This window comes from Phaethon aethereus (assembly GCF_964289735.1).
Source record: "Phaethon aethereus genome assembly, chromosome: 2".
NCBI lineage: Eukaryota > Metazoa > Chordata > Aves > Phaethontiformes > Phaethontidae > Phaethon > Phaethon aethereus.
The window spans coordinates 57,541,370-57,558,647 of NC_138582.1; the positions used below are offsets into that span (position 1 = coordinate 57,541,370).

Sequence of the window (17,278 nt, forward strand, 5' to 3'; positions counted from 1 at the left end):
ATTAAAAATTCTAGTAACTGAGAAAAGTGTGTGCTAATATTTTTGTAAGAGCATTTAGCTATGAATTTATAGTATGCACCTATAACATATCAATTTCTTTTATGAAAAATGCAGGGTTTAAATTACCTCATGTATTTTATTGATATGTTTTATTTCCAAAGTAGACATTGTGTTGAATTTTATTTCCTTCTATGATACCATAATATATGTATTAATAGAATTCTTCCCTTTGGGTTTGTTCAACCCAGAAATATGAATATCTTTAAAATCATGTTGTATTTCTCTAGTATAATGTCTATACAGTCATTCAGATACTTTAGTTGACATCTGTTCTGTAACATGATTATTTTGAAGGTACACTTCAGTGGAACATATTAATAGGCACTGAACAATAAAGCGTAAATTGACTAGCTGTTCATGTGAGGGTTGTTTGAGCAGAACTTTGTTTGAACCATACCTTTACATTTCTTGTTGTTTGTTGTTTAAGTTGGGACTGTAGTATAAAATTCACCATCCCTCCACTCCTTGTTTTTTCCCCCTGTAAAGTTTGGTACTTTACTGGGTATTTTAATTTGTTCCTTCTTTTCTCAGGTCTTGAGTCCAGGAGGTACTTGTCACACTTAATCAGTCAAAGACGTAACTGGTGATTAGCTAGAGTAAGGCAAAGGAATTAACTCCTCCTACATACACTGCATCCCACCATCCGAGCACATATAATTCTCCTCGATTCCATTGTGACTTCTGGTGGGTTGACTGTGGCTGGGCGCCCGGTGCCCATCAAGCCCCTCTATCACTCCCCTCCTCAACTGGACAGGGGAGAAAATATGAAAGACTCATGGGTCAAGTTAAGGACATGGAGATCACTCAGCGATTATCATCATGGGCAAAACAGACTTGACTCAGGGAAATTAATTTATTACCAATCAAATCAGAGTAGGATAATAAGAAATAAAAACATAAACCTTAAAACACCTTCCCCTTTTTCCTGGGCTCAACTTCACTCCCACCTTCTATACTTCCTCCCCCTGAGCAGGGGGATGAGGAATGGGGGTTATGGTCAGTGCATCACACATTGTCTCTGCTGCTCCTTTCTCCTCACACTCTGCCCCTACGCCAGTGTGGGGTCCTTCCCATGGGCTGCAATTCTTACGAACTGCTCCAGCCTGGGTCCCTTCCACGGGGTGCCGTCCTTCAGGAACAGACTGCTGCAGCCTGGGTCCCCCACAGGGTCACAAATCCTGCCAGCAACCCTGCTCCAGCCTGGGCTCCTCTCTCCACGGAGCCACAGGTCCTGCCAGGAGCCTGCTCCAGCGTGGGCTTCCCATGGGGTCACAGCCTCCTCCGGGCATCCCCCTGCTCTGGTGTGGGGTCCTCCCCGGGCTGCAGGTGGAGATCTGCTTCAGTGTGGAGCTCGATGGGCTGCAGGGGCACAGCCGGCCTCACCATGGTCTTCACCAGGGGCTGCAGGGGAACCTCTTCCACCTCCCTCTGCTCTGACCTGGGTGTCTGTGGAGTTGTTTATCTCACATGGTCTCAGTCCTCTCTTCTGACTGCTGCTGACATTGTGCAGTTTTTTTCCTCTTAACTCTGTTCTCTGACCACTGTCACTGATGGGCTCGGCCTTGGCCAGCAGTGGGTCTGTCTTGGAGCTGGCTGCATTGGCTCTGTCGGACACAGGGGAAGCTTCTAGCAGCTTCTCACAGAAACCACCCCTGCAAGCCGCACCACTACCAAAACGTTGCCACACAAACCCAATGCAGGCTCTGCATAATGAAATGCTTGGATAGTTGGGACTTGCAATTGATTCTTTTCTAACATCTGTAGATTCAGCTCTGTGTGATCAGTGGTTTTTTGTTTGTCTCTTTCCAAGTGTAAAATTAGGATTCTAATATTTACTAGCTTGCAAAAGAGTCTTGAGATTTTCAAAAGTAATTTGAGTTTAAATACCTACTGAAAAAAAATTACTGTTATGTTAGTAAAAGCAAAGCAAATTTTTTTTTTTTAATGGTGCTTTAATTACAGATCATCATATTAGGGAGAGGAAAATAAAAATAAAGAAGAAATTGAACTAGTGACTTTGTTTTGCAGGTTCTTACATGTTGGTGAATACATCTGGGAGATTTGCGGGACAGAAAGCTCACCTCCTGCTGCCCCATCTGAAAGAAAATGATACGCATTGTATTGATTTCCACTATTATGTTTCAAGCAAGAGTGGATCTAGCCCTGGCACTTTGAATATATATGTGAAAGTTAATGATGGTCCTATTGGTAACCCAATCTGGAACACATCTATCACTGCTACTTGGAACAGAGCAGAACTGGCAATTAGCACTTTCTGGCCCAATTTTTATCAGGTATGCTTTACTTTTTATGAAATTTTGTTTCTCATAATAGTCACCTTGTTCTTAATCATCATTTTGAATTTAAATCAAAATGTCTTCCAGTGTGTTTTGTTGATCTTTATCTTAATTATGTTTTTGTAGATGATGCTAAATGTTTGTTTATGTATATATGGCTGTGTTTATGTTTACATATATTTATAGATGTGTATGAAATTTATGCACACACACACATGCTTTAAATGTGGGTGAAATAATTGTATTGAAACAATTTAGAAGTTTTGTCATTAATTTCAGTCAATTACCTCTGTTTCTCTATAATAAATTCACTCATTCTTTCAGTTCATTAGGGATGCTGTTATTGAATGCCAATAGATTTTATTGCAGTAGAGACTTCAAGTTTGATTTAGATCAGCGATACTTATTGCTTTAGAACCAGCAGAATCCTTTGAATCCTCAGTTTGAGTCTTCAGTTTGAATGCAATATCCATTTGTTCTGTCCAGTAGTAATCATTAATATAAGAGTAGCTATCGTAGGAATGGGCTTCTGATTACATTACTTGACAGTTCCTTAGGGTGCTACATTTCTGTAGGAAAGTTTACAGATTATAGAGTTATTTACTGTTGTATAGCAGTTCAACAGTTTTTCTCCTTCTTCCCATGAAAATATAGCCTATGTCTCCAGAAGCAAATTATATGATGTAATAAGAGAAGACCAGTAGATCAGAGATGTTATTGAGGTTTTTCTCGTCTGTACTTGAAGTTTGGAAAGTTTGGTTTGGCTTTTATTTGGTCCCCTGTGCTGAACATTGTCACTGTACTTATAGTTTGAACCTTTCTGAAGAAAAGCTGTCCCAAAGATGGAGTTTCTTGGACTGCAGACCTCCCTAGGAAGTACAATGTTGTCATTCCACAGTGTCGTTCCAGGCGGTGACAGCATCTTAATTACTATGTAAATGTCCCAACTACAAGTGTTACACATGGCAGAGCCTTGTTTCTGTTCCTGCCTGTGCTTTTTAGAATGACCAGGTGTTTGGTGCCCCATCATATTCTCATCATGAATTTGGCAATGTACACTACAAGGGACTCTAGGAGGCTATAGTGGACTTCTTTCTGCGGCTGCAGCAGCTGACCTGTGAAGATGTCTCAAGTGAAAGGAAGCCATTCCTTTTGAACCCTTTCTCCTCTAAGGGAAAAAAAACAAGCTGAAGAAACTTCTGGAGTCTTTACCTTTGTGATTGCTTCACCCACAATTGACATGAAGTCCTGGTCCAAAAGATGAGTTTGGAGTGCCAAGACCATCTTGTCCTTGGAACATGGGATACCTGGCAGTGGGTACAATACTTGCAGACCCAAAAGAGCACACTCATTCATTTAATTTCCTCTTGCCTCTGATAGTTTGTTCCTAGGTTGTGTAGGACATATTGACAGGGTCCACATTGCATCCAGTGCTCAGCCCAAGGTAGCTGGAAATTGCAACTGCATCACTGGGGCTTCCTAGGGAGGCTTCAAGGTAAGTTTATGAACATCTTAGCAAATTTCACTTGGGGGACTAATGATGTGGATCTCCTATAATTGGCTGTGGACTTGATGACGGAATATTGACACCTTTTCCAGAAGGGCAGGCATATTAGCAGAGTTGATGTTCACCTCGGCGTTGTACGAGAAGCTGTGTACTGCCCGCCTTTCTGGAGCATGAGGCTGTATCCTGGTCACGGAATCGAAGCTTGGCTTAGCAATCCCTTTACATTTCACAGGGTGAAAGGGCAGTGTGTATTTTGTTGCCTGTCAGAGTTCAAGGAGTGTTTGGACAATGCTCTTAGTCATATGGTTGAGTTTTAGGTAGTCCTGCAAGGAGCTGGGAGTTGGACTCGATGATCCTTATGGGTCCCTTCCAACTCAAGATATTCCATGATTCTATGACCTTACTGCAAGACTGTGGACCTCATGTTACTGATTTGATGCCAGTGTTGAAAATGCACTTCAGTGGTGCCAAAAAGCCTTTCTGTCTTGACTGAAATAGTAAGGACCAGTCTGTGGTGTTAGCCTCAGTGGATGGTGGGAGAAGAGTAGAGCGTCCCACAGACAATTCCGTGGCTGACATCAGATACAACTGAGCAGTTTGTAACATGGGGTCTGCTGGAGGGTTTTGTGAGTGTGCTGGGTGGTTCAGGAGTGCTATGTGGTTTGTGCACGTTTTGCAGACGTGGATGAATGTGTGACTGTGTCATTCATGCCTAAGCCTGGACCGTAATGTCCCCATCTGGGTTTGGAATGAATTTGTAGAGGAGCTCTCAATTTCCTTTCTTCTGAAAGGAGTCTGGTTTTTACGCAACAGAACTGCTCTGTGAACCAGTGGTCAGTAAAGATGAGGATTGTGCTTCAAAGCCTCGCTCTAGCTCTGAACCAAAATGCTAATATGGCCAGGGGAATTTTAATAGAAGAAACCTTGACCCTGACCTGTAGATTTAAGCTAAATTAGCATGCTAATAAAAATGCAGGCAAGCTCTAACAGTTTTAAATGTTATTGATATTAGTAATAATCTGTGTCAGATTTCTATCAATATGATACATCTAACTGATGTCTGAGTAATATGGATATTTGACCATAGAAATACAAAGGTAACCTTTCTAGTCCACTTTCTCCTTGAGACTGCCATCTGGACTGTTCGCCCTCATTTGTAGGTGAACCCTTTTATGCTTTCATGGTCCATGCAGTTTAGCAAATTACCCTGCATCAGCTGATAATATAATAGATACCTGAGTCTGTCTGTAATGGATTCCATGTGCTATCTTTGCCTCTGGAAATAAAAAAATTTCTACATAATCTTTCTCTCACTGAGGAGTATAGTAAGTAATTCTCTTCGCATTTGCTGCATACAATCTGAAATAATACCTGGTTAGGTATTGCAATTTATCTGATGTGCCAAAATGTCTTATGCTGTAGTGATAACCGTGGCAGTCCAAGGAACCAATGTAAAATCGTGTATCTTCAATGGTTTCACTGTAGATAAGCTAATTTATTCTTGAGAAATCTCTGTCTCCATTTTGACAACTTAAGGTCAATCGTCCCTATTGGTTGCCTCTATCTTCTCAGAAATCTGTGATGCAATGTCCTCACTCACCCAGTGACACTTGCAATTTCTCATTGTTTCTGAACGTTTTTAATCTGTTTTCTTGCTCTTTCTTCTTCATGGAGTCTGTTTTGGGGGGAGGCAGGAAGCTAACTGTAGGCAGCTGGGAGAAGGGCAGGAAGAGGAAAGAGGGTATATGTAGATCTTGTGAGAGTGTATATCCAAGTTAGGTGCGAGCTCAGGTGACTGCATGTATGGCAGGAGAAGGCAGAGGACCCATCTGACAAGTGTCTAGCATCAGGACTGTTTCCTAAGCTGCTATTAATTTAATTCCAAAACTCCAATTTCTTTTGGCACAAATCCTTTTGTTTCTCACGTAACCTCCAAAATGTACAAGACTTCCTCCCAGGGCTTTTCTGAGGCTGCCTGACCTTACTGAACAAAATTAAGAGAAGTCCGCTAAGAAGATTTTTAAGGAATGATAGAGCCCTTTTTAACTTTTCATATATGCAGGTCAGTAGTTTCCTGATGAGTAATCTTCAGGAAAAGACTCCATGTTAGTAGATGAAGAGACAAAACAATATAACTGTGTGATTTTCTTTGTTGTGTTTTAAATCACTTATCCACATATGCATCTGCATGTTTGTGAATGCCTTATAATTCCGTTCGGTTAGTAGGATACCTACAAGGTGTCTAGCTGCGAATGAAACAAAATGTACTACAGAACTCTGAAGACAAGTCATATGATGACATTTCAGAGTTATAGTCATTATACAATTCAGGATGCTTAAAAACACAGTGATGTTGGTCTCTATTGCTGTTGATTCATGAAAAATACAGGCAAAATAACTCCCGCTGATGGTAACTGACTAGAAACTAGATTGTTTAGCATGGAGGAATTTTAAAACAGCTTTTTAAGATTTATTTGTTTAAACCACATATTATTAACACATATGCAAAGCATTCAAAACATTTAATAATTAACAGTATTTTATTATTGTGGCACCAGTTATCCAAGCTTGTTAATAGCTTTTATGTTGGGTTTCCATTTAGAATTGACTCTTTAGAAGTACAGTCTCTGAACAAAGTAATTAATTTCTTTTAGTGTAAACTTTTCTTTTTACTAAGCAATTATTTGTGTAGGTTTCATCCCATATGAAAGCTGTGCTACATATATAAATCACAGTGATAACCTGCATGTAACAACACTAACTGTAGTTTAATTACTGCTTATTTACACTTAAATTGTCAAGTATTTTGGTGATTAAAGATATATTTAATTCCATAATTAATGGTCTCCTAAGTGCTACAGCTTAACATCTGCCTTTGACTTTAGGGTATGTCTACGTTGCAGTCCAGTTACCGATTACACTGTAGTTGCAGTAACATATATTCAAGCTGCCAAACACCTTCTGAGGGTCAAAGATAATCAGCACAGCTTGTTCTTTTCTGCTGTGCCTCCTGGTCTCTGAGCTATGTGTTTCAAACTAGCTGTGATATTTCTATAGGAGTTAGTCTTATTTCTGTATTATAAATCCCTTTAGGAGGGTTCCCCTGAGGGAGCCTTGGCTTCCTCTTTTTCATTGGTCACAGGAGAAATTATTTGCTTTACTGAGCTATTGTCTACTTGTGCATCTTAAGCAAGAGCATCAAGGAGTTTATCATGCCATTAGAGATAGCTTGCAAACAAAACAAAGCTTCACATAATTACCAAGACCTTCACCTTCCTCCTTACTTGAATAGAATTAAGAGGATTAAATACTATGTAGATTTCCATGAGTAGTGGTGAGCTTGTTTTTAGATTCTTGGGGAACAGTCTCTATAGGTTGAGAGGCTCTAAAATTAATGCTTTAAAAGTAAGTCCTGAAAAAAGTCCTGATAAAAGTAAGTCCTGAAAAGGCTGCTTCTCTAGTGAGAAGAGGGTGGGAGAGCTTTTTTTTTTTTAATATTCTTTAAAGTTTTGATTTTTTCCCTCATTTGGATCTTTTAACAGAAGGAAAATCTGTTGATTTCAGGGTTGTTTTCTTGTTTTGTCTGTTGAGGGGGGAATTCCCCCCCCAGGTTAGTTAATGATTCTCAGACCAGTTAGTAGTATTTTAAATATATTTTTATTATTTTGAAGCATTGCAGTTTTGGAACTTTACAATATACAAAATTCCACTGCTGGGTTGAGTCTGATGAGTGACTTGTGTTTCCAGCTCCTAACCCTGCAAGCAAGCAATTTGCCACAGCACTGTTGTGAGTTACACACTGTCTCCCTACCAGTTTTTATATTTTCAGTTATTTGCTTTGTACTTTGTTGGGCGTTAGGCATGGCAGCAGTGAGCTGAAACAAATCTTGATTAAATAAAACAACAAACACTGCAGTTTTAAAATCCAGAAATTGAATTGAAAGGATTAAAAATAGCTTCCAGTGGAGTAACGTTGCTCTCTATGCCACTGCACCTGCTTTAAACATAAATTCCTATGAAGCTGGAATGAGAAAATGGGCTAAGTCCTGATCTTTTTTAGTAAGGACACAAAGGAGTTACATGGTATCACTTCACACTGAGATGAGATTTACCCTTTACCATTCTGACACTGATTTACCCTTTACCATTCTGACACTTTCCCCTGTAAATTAGGAGTTTTGGGAATAAGGGTAGATCCAACCTACCTTTTCAAATCTGGGCTTAAACTTTCATTTGTTTGATAACCTGCTTTGTACCTGCTTTGCTGGGAGTTTGGCTCATGCAATGTACTTAAGTCATCAGCTAGGACAGAGAATTAAGCTTCTTGTGCAGTAAAGGTCAGGCTCACATTGCCGTGTGTTGTGTGTGTTGCATTCAGCTGCACTCATACGGTTCCTGAACTGTGCTTTGAACTCAAAAGGAACTTTGAAATGCATATTGCGTTTTGAATCACAACCCTCTGTCAGGCATCTTAAATCGCTCTTCTTCATTGAGTTGGGTGATTTGGGAATAGTTATTTTGAGAAAGGTGCACCAGAGCAGACCGCATACCTAAATTTAAAAACCTCATCAGTCTAAAAATGGCCAAGAGTAAGCAGGCATGTGCTTTTTGTCATACACACAAGGCTCTGTTATTTTCTCCCGTCCCTTGTTCCTAAACCAAGAAAGCTTCAGGGCCTTCAGTAGAGAAATGTAAGACAACAACTGGTTTAAAAACAAAAAGAGAAGAATAAAATTTAATAAGCCTTAATGGCAGGAGTTCAATTTTCAGTGTTGCTCACCCATAAAAGGTTTCTTTGGAGTCTCAGGTTGGCAGCAACCAACAAAATGTTGTTTCATGTGCTTGAGTGCAGATGTGAGTGCTGAATGATAGTTGTGTAGGAGTGAGAGGTGGGGAGGGAAACTGCATAAAAGGAATTCCCGGCCAGGGAAGCCTGACCATGTTTTAGGCAGCCCAAGTCAATAGCTGTGACGGGTTTCCATGGGACCTAGGAAGGACCAGGTCAGGAACCTCCCTTCACGAGGCAACACACGTTGGTTCACGAGGTTGCTGTGATAGTGCCCCGGTGATAAAGCCAGTAGTCCTCGGACAAGTCAAAAGGGGGAGAAGAGCTCAAACCTCAGGGGTACAAGACGTTGCCAATTTTCTGGAGGGAGGCTGTTCCCAATGCCTTGTAAAATGTATCAAAGACAGACACTCTGTGTGGCAAAGTATGGCAGGCAGAGGGAAGAACGCAGTGCGTGCTGCGGGCAGCATGTGATACGTCACTGCCCGCTTACCGGGGGTGCAGCCTGACGTTAAGTAGCTTTCTTAGTACTCCTTTCTCTTTCTTGTTTTTGCAAACTGCTATTTTTAAATCACGTGAAGTAAGGAGTGTTTATATTAGGTACAATCCACCTTTTGACTAAAAGTGTTGTAATTTTGCAACAACAAAGGCAGGAATTTACGGAGTGAGGTTGTGTGGCAACAAAACTTGTTTATTTCTATTGTTCTTTGGAACAGACAAGTTATCTTGAGTCGCACATTTTCAGCAGTAAGCATTTATGTTGGTGAGCAGACCCCCTTTCTTTGTTCATATGTAACAAGAGGAAGTAGCAGGAATGAAAAGCTAATTTTGCTCTTCACTGAAGCAGGGAGGATCAGGGACAGTGCAGTGCTAAGCCGCTTCCCTGGTTCCTGTTTGGCAGGCCTGCGAGGGGGAGAAGGGTGTAAAGCAGCTCTCAGGCCAACGTTTGGCAGAGTTTTTCCTGAGCAAATGAATTCAGTGTTTTAACTGGTTGTTTCCTGACTGATAAGGTGGCAGAATAATAGGCAAAAAATCCAAGAGTCTGACGTTGCTGGAGTGTTGTCTCTGTTTTGACTGGGGTCTTTTATATTGCCTGCAGGTTTTGCATCAGCTGCGAGGAAAGGCAAAGTTTGGAGGCGGGAGTAAAAATGTTAACTTTTACAAGAGAAGCAACTTTTCAGATGTGAAATGATGGAAAAAAATGGACATGAGATAAGTTTCTAGGTTTAATTTCTAGTGAAATTGCTAGCAAAACTGATCCAGATTTGTGAATAGTCTTGACAGCCCTAATATAACCTTTTCAATTAATAAAGGAGCTACGAGAAGTGTTTCTAGGTCTATTCCTGAGCACCCTCTTACAGTGTGCAGCACACTTACTAGGACTTGCAGAAACGTGCTGTGTAGGAACATAACATTTTTTTTTTCTATAAAAAGGGGAAAACGCTTTGCTGAGCAGATATTTTAGTCCATAATCTTCATTTATTAACTTAAATAAAACAAAATACTGCATTTGGATATAATAGTTGATAGTATTTCACAGCCTGTGAACAGAATGGAAATTGTATTGCTGCACGTGGCATAGGTATCATGTTCTTGAATACAAGAAGTAAAACATCAGCGATGTCTCTTTGGTGATGTGGTGTGTCACTGCTGACTGTAGTGTATCTTCCCATTTACTAAAATGTGCGTATTTTATGTCAGAAGAGACCAAAACTTAACAGTCATTTAAGTTGATATCAACTTGGCTATTCTTTTAACGGAAGCATGAGTAAACTGACAGTAGTTCAATTTGTATTACTTCTCTTTGGAACATGCCCTCTTTAATGACAATGATTGTAATTTAACAGTATGTCCAGCTGGCAGTTTCTAGATATATTGCTGGGCTTATTTGTGGTAATGACATTGTTGGTATGTCTAGAAATACGGCGGGATATTTTACATCACCCATTGAGTCTTTGTTGTCATAAGCAGGTCCGATTCAGTTATTTCAGGGCTGTAGTTTCGGCCTGTGAACTGAAGGAATGGGTTCGCATTTAGAATCTACAAGCTTTGTTTGTCTGCGAGTGTATTGCAATAATGAAGTACTTAAAACCTCTTGGAGAGCCAGTAGCTGAGCTGCCCAGTTATGAATTATAGAAATGATTTTGAGATCTTCTACCCAGGTATTGTGTATGTTTTTTCTAGAGTTCAGGTATTTGATTTTGTTGAAAGTCAGGTAATTCTTCAGAAAAGGCACTTCTATGCAACTTCTAAAAAAAAAAATAGTTAAATACCCATTTTCTGGCAGTAATACTTTTACCAGAAAACTTCTGACTGGTTTGGCTGTTTCAGAGGTGTCCATGTGCCAGTTCTGCCTGGGCTTTTCTAGAATTTAGCATATGTAAAAGTGAAGAACCTGAAAAAAACTCTTTTGCTCTGCAGTGATGGGATCATGGATAGGCAGACCTTTTAGATGGCTTTGCACAGATCTTCTTCTTATACTGAGCGCTCCAAGAGGCAAGGAGTTTGTTTGTTTTTTTTTAAAAAAAGTTGTATTTCAATAAAACCCAGAAAGTTAACTTTTTTTCTTCTTAACAGAGAAAACTCAAAGCCACTAAGGAATACAGGAGAGAAAATCAGTAACTGTCCCCAGCCCTTTGTTTGTTTAATGGCAGGTCTTTGCCTCCACACTTAGATTGAATTAACTCAATTACTTTCTTAGTGGAAGCATATTTCCATGGGAAACTTTTCCACCATTTCTGAGACCTGGCTGTCTGCTCCCTGTTCTTCACCACTGTGTTGTAACATGCCTGCATTAACTGCCATGGTTCTCATGCCCAACAGCCTTTCAGACCTTCTCCGCTTTGAATAGTCTTGGTAGCTCCCCATGAAATAGAGCAGTCTCCTCCTTCCTCCAAGGGCATCAGCATAACTATTTTTTTCTCAGAGAGCGTAACACAAACTGAGAACATACAACTGTGTGTCACATTTGTTAATACAGAGGCATGCTTATTCTTTTTTCAAAGGTCAGAGGGTGAAAACAGGAGCTGCATTCTGGGTCTTGCAGTGCCGTCAAAACTTAGGGTTACTTCGTGCACGTCAGCTATCTCTCTGTATTTCTATTTCAAGGCTGTTAAGATGAGGGTAAGAATGGTCATGGCTGGAAAAGCTCTTTCAGGTCATTGAATGCAAGTTATTCTTTAAGAATTTCTGCTTTTTTCTTCTTTAAGAACTTCTGCTTCCCATCATAGTTCCTAAGACTGGTTCCACCAGGAGATCTTCTTCTTTGTAGGAGCAAGGTACTTTGAAATTTTGAATGGACTTGCTCTGGATGCTCTACTGAATGCTGGGCACCAAATCCATACCCTGTCCAGTCTGTTGCTGTGGATCAGCAGCATCAACTTTAAGCGCCATCAGAATGCCTTTGGGCATTTTAGAAGGCCACAGGCCATGACTTGTGACTGAGCAATCCTTTCCTTTGCAGAACTTGTTCCTACAAAATCTGTTTGGTGGCTTTCAGACTTTTCTCATCACTGTTTTGCGTTTCCTTGTTGCTGCCTGGTTCACCTGGGGGCAACATTGGCACTAGAGGTTGAAATTTTTATGTGGACAGGAGACAGAACTAGAATGAAAAGTATGTTTTTCCTTCTCAGCCTTATGGGCTTAAAGCCATATTTATGGCAATTTGACTCCAGTGAGATTGAGAGGGAGAAGGATAGAGTTTAGGAAGGTGAAATCTGGGAGAGAAGAACGGGATCAGTGCTTGCAGGTGAAGCAATGAGAAAGATGGGAGAAGGCAGGGGCAAGCAGCAGTGAAGAATTTGCTCACCTCAGGGTTTGTTTTAAAATCAGAACTGGTGCTCTGCCGGTGTTTATTCATCACCAGGAAACTGTGATATAATATTACAGGACTAGTTATCCTTGTAACATGTTTGCATTCTGTATCATTCTCTTTCTGGTAGAATAATTGCAGTCAAGTATATGGTTCCTAGTGTCCTTCTGCATCTGTTCCAAGGTCAAGCAGAGCATATGTGTGAAAAAGAGTTTCTATACTTTTTCTTCCTCAGTGTACTTTTTGAGGCTGGTTACAAGAGGCAATTAGAGTTAACTTTTCAAGCAAAAGGGAAGTACTAAAAAAAATAAAATCACAACCTGGATTTAAGCATGAACTTCTTGAGCATTGGTTTGGAAATGTACCTGCTAATGTTACTGGCATATTTTCTTCTGTTCCACATAAACATTCTTGGGATGTTCAAAGTTATGGCTGCCAAAGTTTGGAGAGTTTTACTTCTGAGTGTACTTAATCCGAACGACAAGAACGGTCCATTTATTTTGTGACCTATTTATAGCCATTAAACAAACCGTGGCAAATGGATCTGCTTTACTTAATTCACTACATTGGGTGGAAGATTAAAAGCATAGAAAATGCATTAATGAAAATAGGTATGTTTGTGTCTGATACCATGCAAATCTCTGTATACTGCAGAACTGTAATTTTTTAAAAATAAAGTTATGAGTTAATTGCGCAAGACAAAGAATTGAAAATAAAATTATTGTTAAGTAATTACTTTTGCAGACCAAATATTGGGGGGATTTGGTTACTTCTCATTGTGAGCTATATATGATCACATTTGTAAATCTCAAGAAAAAGTATAAACATGAAAAAATGTGATTTATGTTTTGGTTCATTTGAATTATAAGAACAACACATTTTGAGGTTTTTTTTTATTGTATTTTGTTTTCAAAGTGTTCTTAATATATTAAAAGAGTTGATGTGTTTTTCCATAATGCAGTATTTTTATGTTCCCTGTGTTACAAAGCTGCTAACTGAAATTCTCTTTTTGCTTTTCAGGTTGTTTTTGAAGTGGTCACTTCAGGTCACACAGGATATGTGGCTATTGATGAAGTGAAAGTTTTAGGACATCCGTGTAGTAAGTACATACATGGAATTGTGGGCTGTAATCTTACTGACCAAATGACTGAGTGGGGGAAGAAAACACCAACTTCCTTGTAATTGTTAACCTTCCTCTTAAGCCATATTGTCCTTGTATGCATTCTTCATGGCTTGCAATTTAAAATAAAAAGTGGTTTGTTGGTTAGGATGAGAACACCTCATAAAAATGGTTTTAGAGTTAGTAGCAAAAAGACACAGATATTTCTTCAAATACAGAGACAGTTATGCAGAATCAGCAGCTGTTGTTTCTGAATCACTTAGTTCTAATAAAGACAGCAGGCTCTCATGTTGTTAGACAGTATTTGTGCTTCAGCATTTCAAATTTGTATCTTTGGGTTCAAGCAGGATGAGCCTAAAGCAGCATTTTATCAGCTTAATAATTTTTCTTATACGTATTTTGAGAGGTTTGATCTCTGCATTTGTACTAATCAATTCTCAAAACCTGCAAGGAGCTCTTGCTAATGTGGAGACTGAGTTATACCCCATAGTGCATAGAGTTCTAACGTGACAGTGTTGAAATGCAAAAGCTTTAATGAAAAGTTCTTTGATGAAGTAATTAAAATGTTAGAAATTAAGACATCAAACCAGTTACATTGTCTACAAGAAAATTGAAAAAGTGTGAAAATTGGAATAGAACTACCAAGTGTCTAAAACGTCGTAAGACTCATAATGCTGTCCTTTCTCTATATTGCCAGAAAAAATACTTTTGGAATGATTAACTCTTTAAACAAAAATTGAAATGGGAAAAACATTTGCTAGGCAGTTGTCTGGGTAGTACAGACAAAGACCAAGCAGAAGGCAAGTTGTAAGCACACAGAACTGAAAGGGATGGCTTGTGATGGGTGGGTGGGTTTTTTCTTGTGTTTGTCTGTCTGTTTTTTAAAACGTAATGCCTATCTCCACTTAGGCCATACCTGGTAATTCTGAAGGGGTAGTTTAGGGTTTTAGGGGGAGTTTAGGAAGACTGAGGAAAAAAACTGAGTGGGGTAAGGAACAGAAATTAAAAAAAAAAAAATAATGACTCAGAAACAGGGAACCTATTGAAGAATTTTACTGGATACTCACACATTAATAGTTTGATAGGCAAAGAGGAGGATGACTTTGGCCTAAAGTCTGTCTGTCCTAACTAGGGAGTGTTTAAGGAAAAAAAAGCAGTATGTCCAATAAATTTGCCTTAAGGACAGTTGTCATGAAAACATTTCCTTCCATTGTTAGATAGTAATATGGGCTACTTTATGCCATCTTCTCCTTCTTATACTGCCTTATGCTATATATTAAGCAACTTTTTCTTGAATTCTAATGCAGTTTTTCCCAGTGATAAGGTGTTTTAAGAAAATATCAACATTTTAATGGTTATGATGCTCTGCTAGAAAATGTATGTTTAATTTGCCAGTTCATTGCTAGTACTAACATTTCCATGTCTGAAAGCAATGTACAGAGCCTGGCTTATCTGCTAGTATAAACAGTGCAGAAGTCCCATTGCCTGCAGTAGGATTTGAATTGTTGGGGAATACTGCCTTTTCAAGGATAGGTTTCTGTATGAAATTTCTGGTTTTCTGTGTCACGTAATTGACTCTTTCCAGTAAAACAACAATACATATGCTATCTTTCCTCCTTCAGAGGACATAGTTCTTGTTTGAATATCTATTTCATTTGTTAGGTTATTTGTAGCTGGGTTGCTTTAATTTTTACTGGAAGTGTTTTCTCTTTCTAAATGAAAAATAAGTATATTGATACGGAGAATCCATTGTGTTTTGTTTTTTTTTCTGCAGTGTTGTTGAAAAGAATTGTATTTAAAGAATACAGCTGTAGTTAGTGAGAAGTGTTATGTTAGTATTTTAGCTGTTTGGTGTGCTACATACAAAAGCATCTCCTTTATAAACACTGTAACTGGTTAAAAAGAAAAACCCATTTCCCTGACAACATCATTCAACTTCTTACTGTTTTGTCTAGTTGGCAGTGTACGTATCTCATAAGTTTCTGTTGAAAACATAATTATTTTCCAGTATGATCTTTATTAAGAGTGTTACTGCAAGAGGGATGCTGAGCTAAGATAATTTACACAGCAGGAACAATTAAATAACACCCTTCTTCTTCTTACCTTTCCCAGGTATGGAAGTAAACCAACCTAAAATCTAATGTGTAGTCAGTGAATTGAACCTTATGAAGCAGGGCTATTTAATTTGCTTGGTGTATTATTCAAAGCCAGTACTTCCGTGTTGCATAACTTCAATACTTTTATCTTCTTCCAACAGCAAAAACTCCCCATTTCTTGCGTCTTCAGAGTGTGGAAGTCAATGCAGGACAATTTGCTACTTTTCAGTGCACTGCCAATGGTGGAACAGACTCGGGTGACAGACTCTGGTTACAGGTAATTTCTTTTTTTCCTAATGCACTGAGATCTGGGGAGAGGGGAGTTCATCACTCCAAAAGGAATTTAAAACATGAAAAATGATAGGGCTGTCCATTTCATCAATATTAGATTTTATAGCGCCTTTGAACTGCTGCATAATAGGTGTTCTGTTTTAGAAAATGCCAACTGGAAGATTTTGCTCCCTTGTTTCAATGGGATGCCTTATTAAATATGAAGGTAGCATTTTTTCTACATGTGGCAATAATGAATAAAGGCTAAATCTCCAAGGAAGAGCACACGGTTTTCTCGTAATGTCTGTGCTGGCTAAGTGCAACATTGTGCACAGTGATTTGCTTGGCTTACCTCTATCTCTCTTTAGTATTTTCAGCTAAAATTGCATTCTTACATTTTAAGTCTAGAGAAGACCAATATGACAGTCAAATCTGACCTTCTGTATTATAGAGCCAAAGAATCTTACCTGTATTCATTAAGTCCATAATTTTTCACTTATTGAGTAATGTAGCTTCTAGATAGGTATCAGATCTTGATTTAAAGACTGTTTCCAACTCCTTTTCTTTCAGAAAAGACAGTCTCCCCTTTTCCATATGAGTAACCTTGTGTTAAAAAAGTGCATCTTACTTGATCTCTTTTAGTAATAGGGTGCAAATTTAACTGCTGTCTTGCTGCCTTTATTCCAGGGTTGTCTGTTCTGTACCACAAACAGTAGTCTGTATTTGGACTTAGCATTAGGGATATACCAACCTCCAGATCCCTATACTTTCCATATGTGACAAACAACATGCTAGAACTGGGATGTTGTCTGTGAGAAGGAAATAAGGATGCCTAAAACAATGCCGAAGGAGATCAGTTGGATGAAACTGCAGTATGTAGAGAAGGAGGCATAGGAAAAATTGAAGCAATAGTAACAGGTGGGACTTAGAGACGAAATTCTCTATTTTTGTTGTTTAAACAGTTTCAGGCTTTTACTATACTTTTCCTTTCACATTGCCCGTGCTGCAAAAATTTCATCAAGTATTTCGGAAATGATTCGTTTAGGTGTGACAGGTTAAACAGCTGAGTAGTTATAAGAAAACTAGCACACAAATAAGTAAAACCACTTGAAAAGCAAAGACCCATATTTATCTATATATGAATGATAAACTGTTACATCTATCCAGAAGGAATCTGATCAAATACAGTAGAAGGCAATGGAAATCTCCTTTGTTTTTATTTGGGTTTGCATGGGTATTTTCAACCTCTGTGCTGATACAAGGCTGATACTTCTCTAACGCTCCAGCCCTTTAAAGCCAGTATTACACTGGTGAATTGGTAGAAGTCGACT

The 17,278-nt window shown here is 39.0% G+C and overlaps 1 protein-coding gene across 1 annotated transcript in view; it reads left to right on the forward strand.

Moving 5' to 3' along the window:
* Window positions 1-17,278, forward strand: part of PTPRM (protein tyrosine phosphatase receptor type M) — a gene marked incomplete at its 3' end in the record, with an annotated part of 489,914 nt that overhangs the window by 153,064 nt on the left and 319,572 nt on the right. Inside the window, exons 3-5 of the mRNA XM_082014808.1 lie at window positions 2,089-2,354; window positions 13,482-13,560; window positions 15,839-15,954. Of these exons, the coding sequence (XP_081870934.1) occupies window positions 2,089-2,354; window positions 13,482-13,560; window positions 15,839-15,954 (461 nt within the window). The remainder of the gene's footprint in view (window positions 1-2,088; window positions 2,355-13,481; window positions 13,561-15,838; window positions 15,955-17,278) is intronic.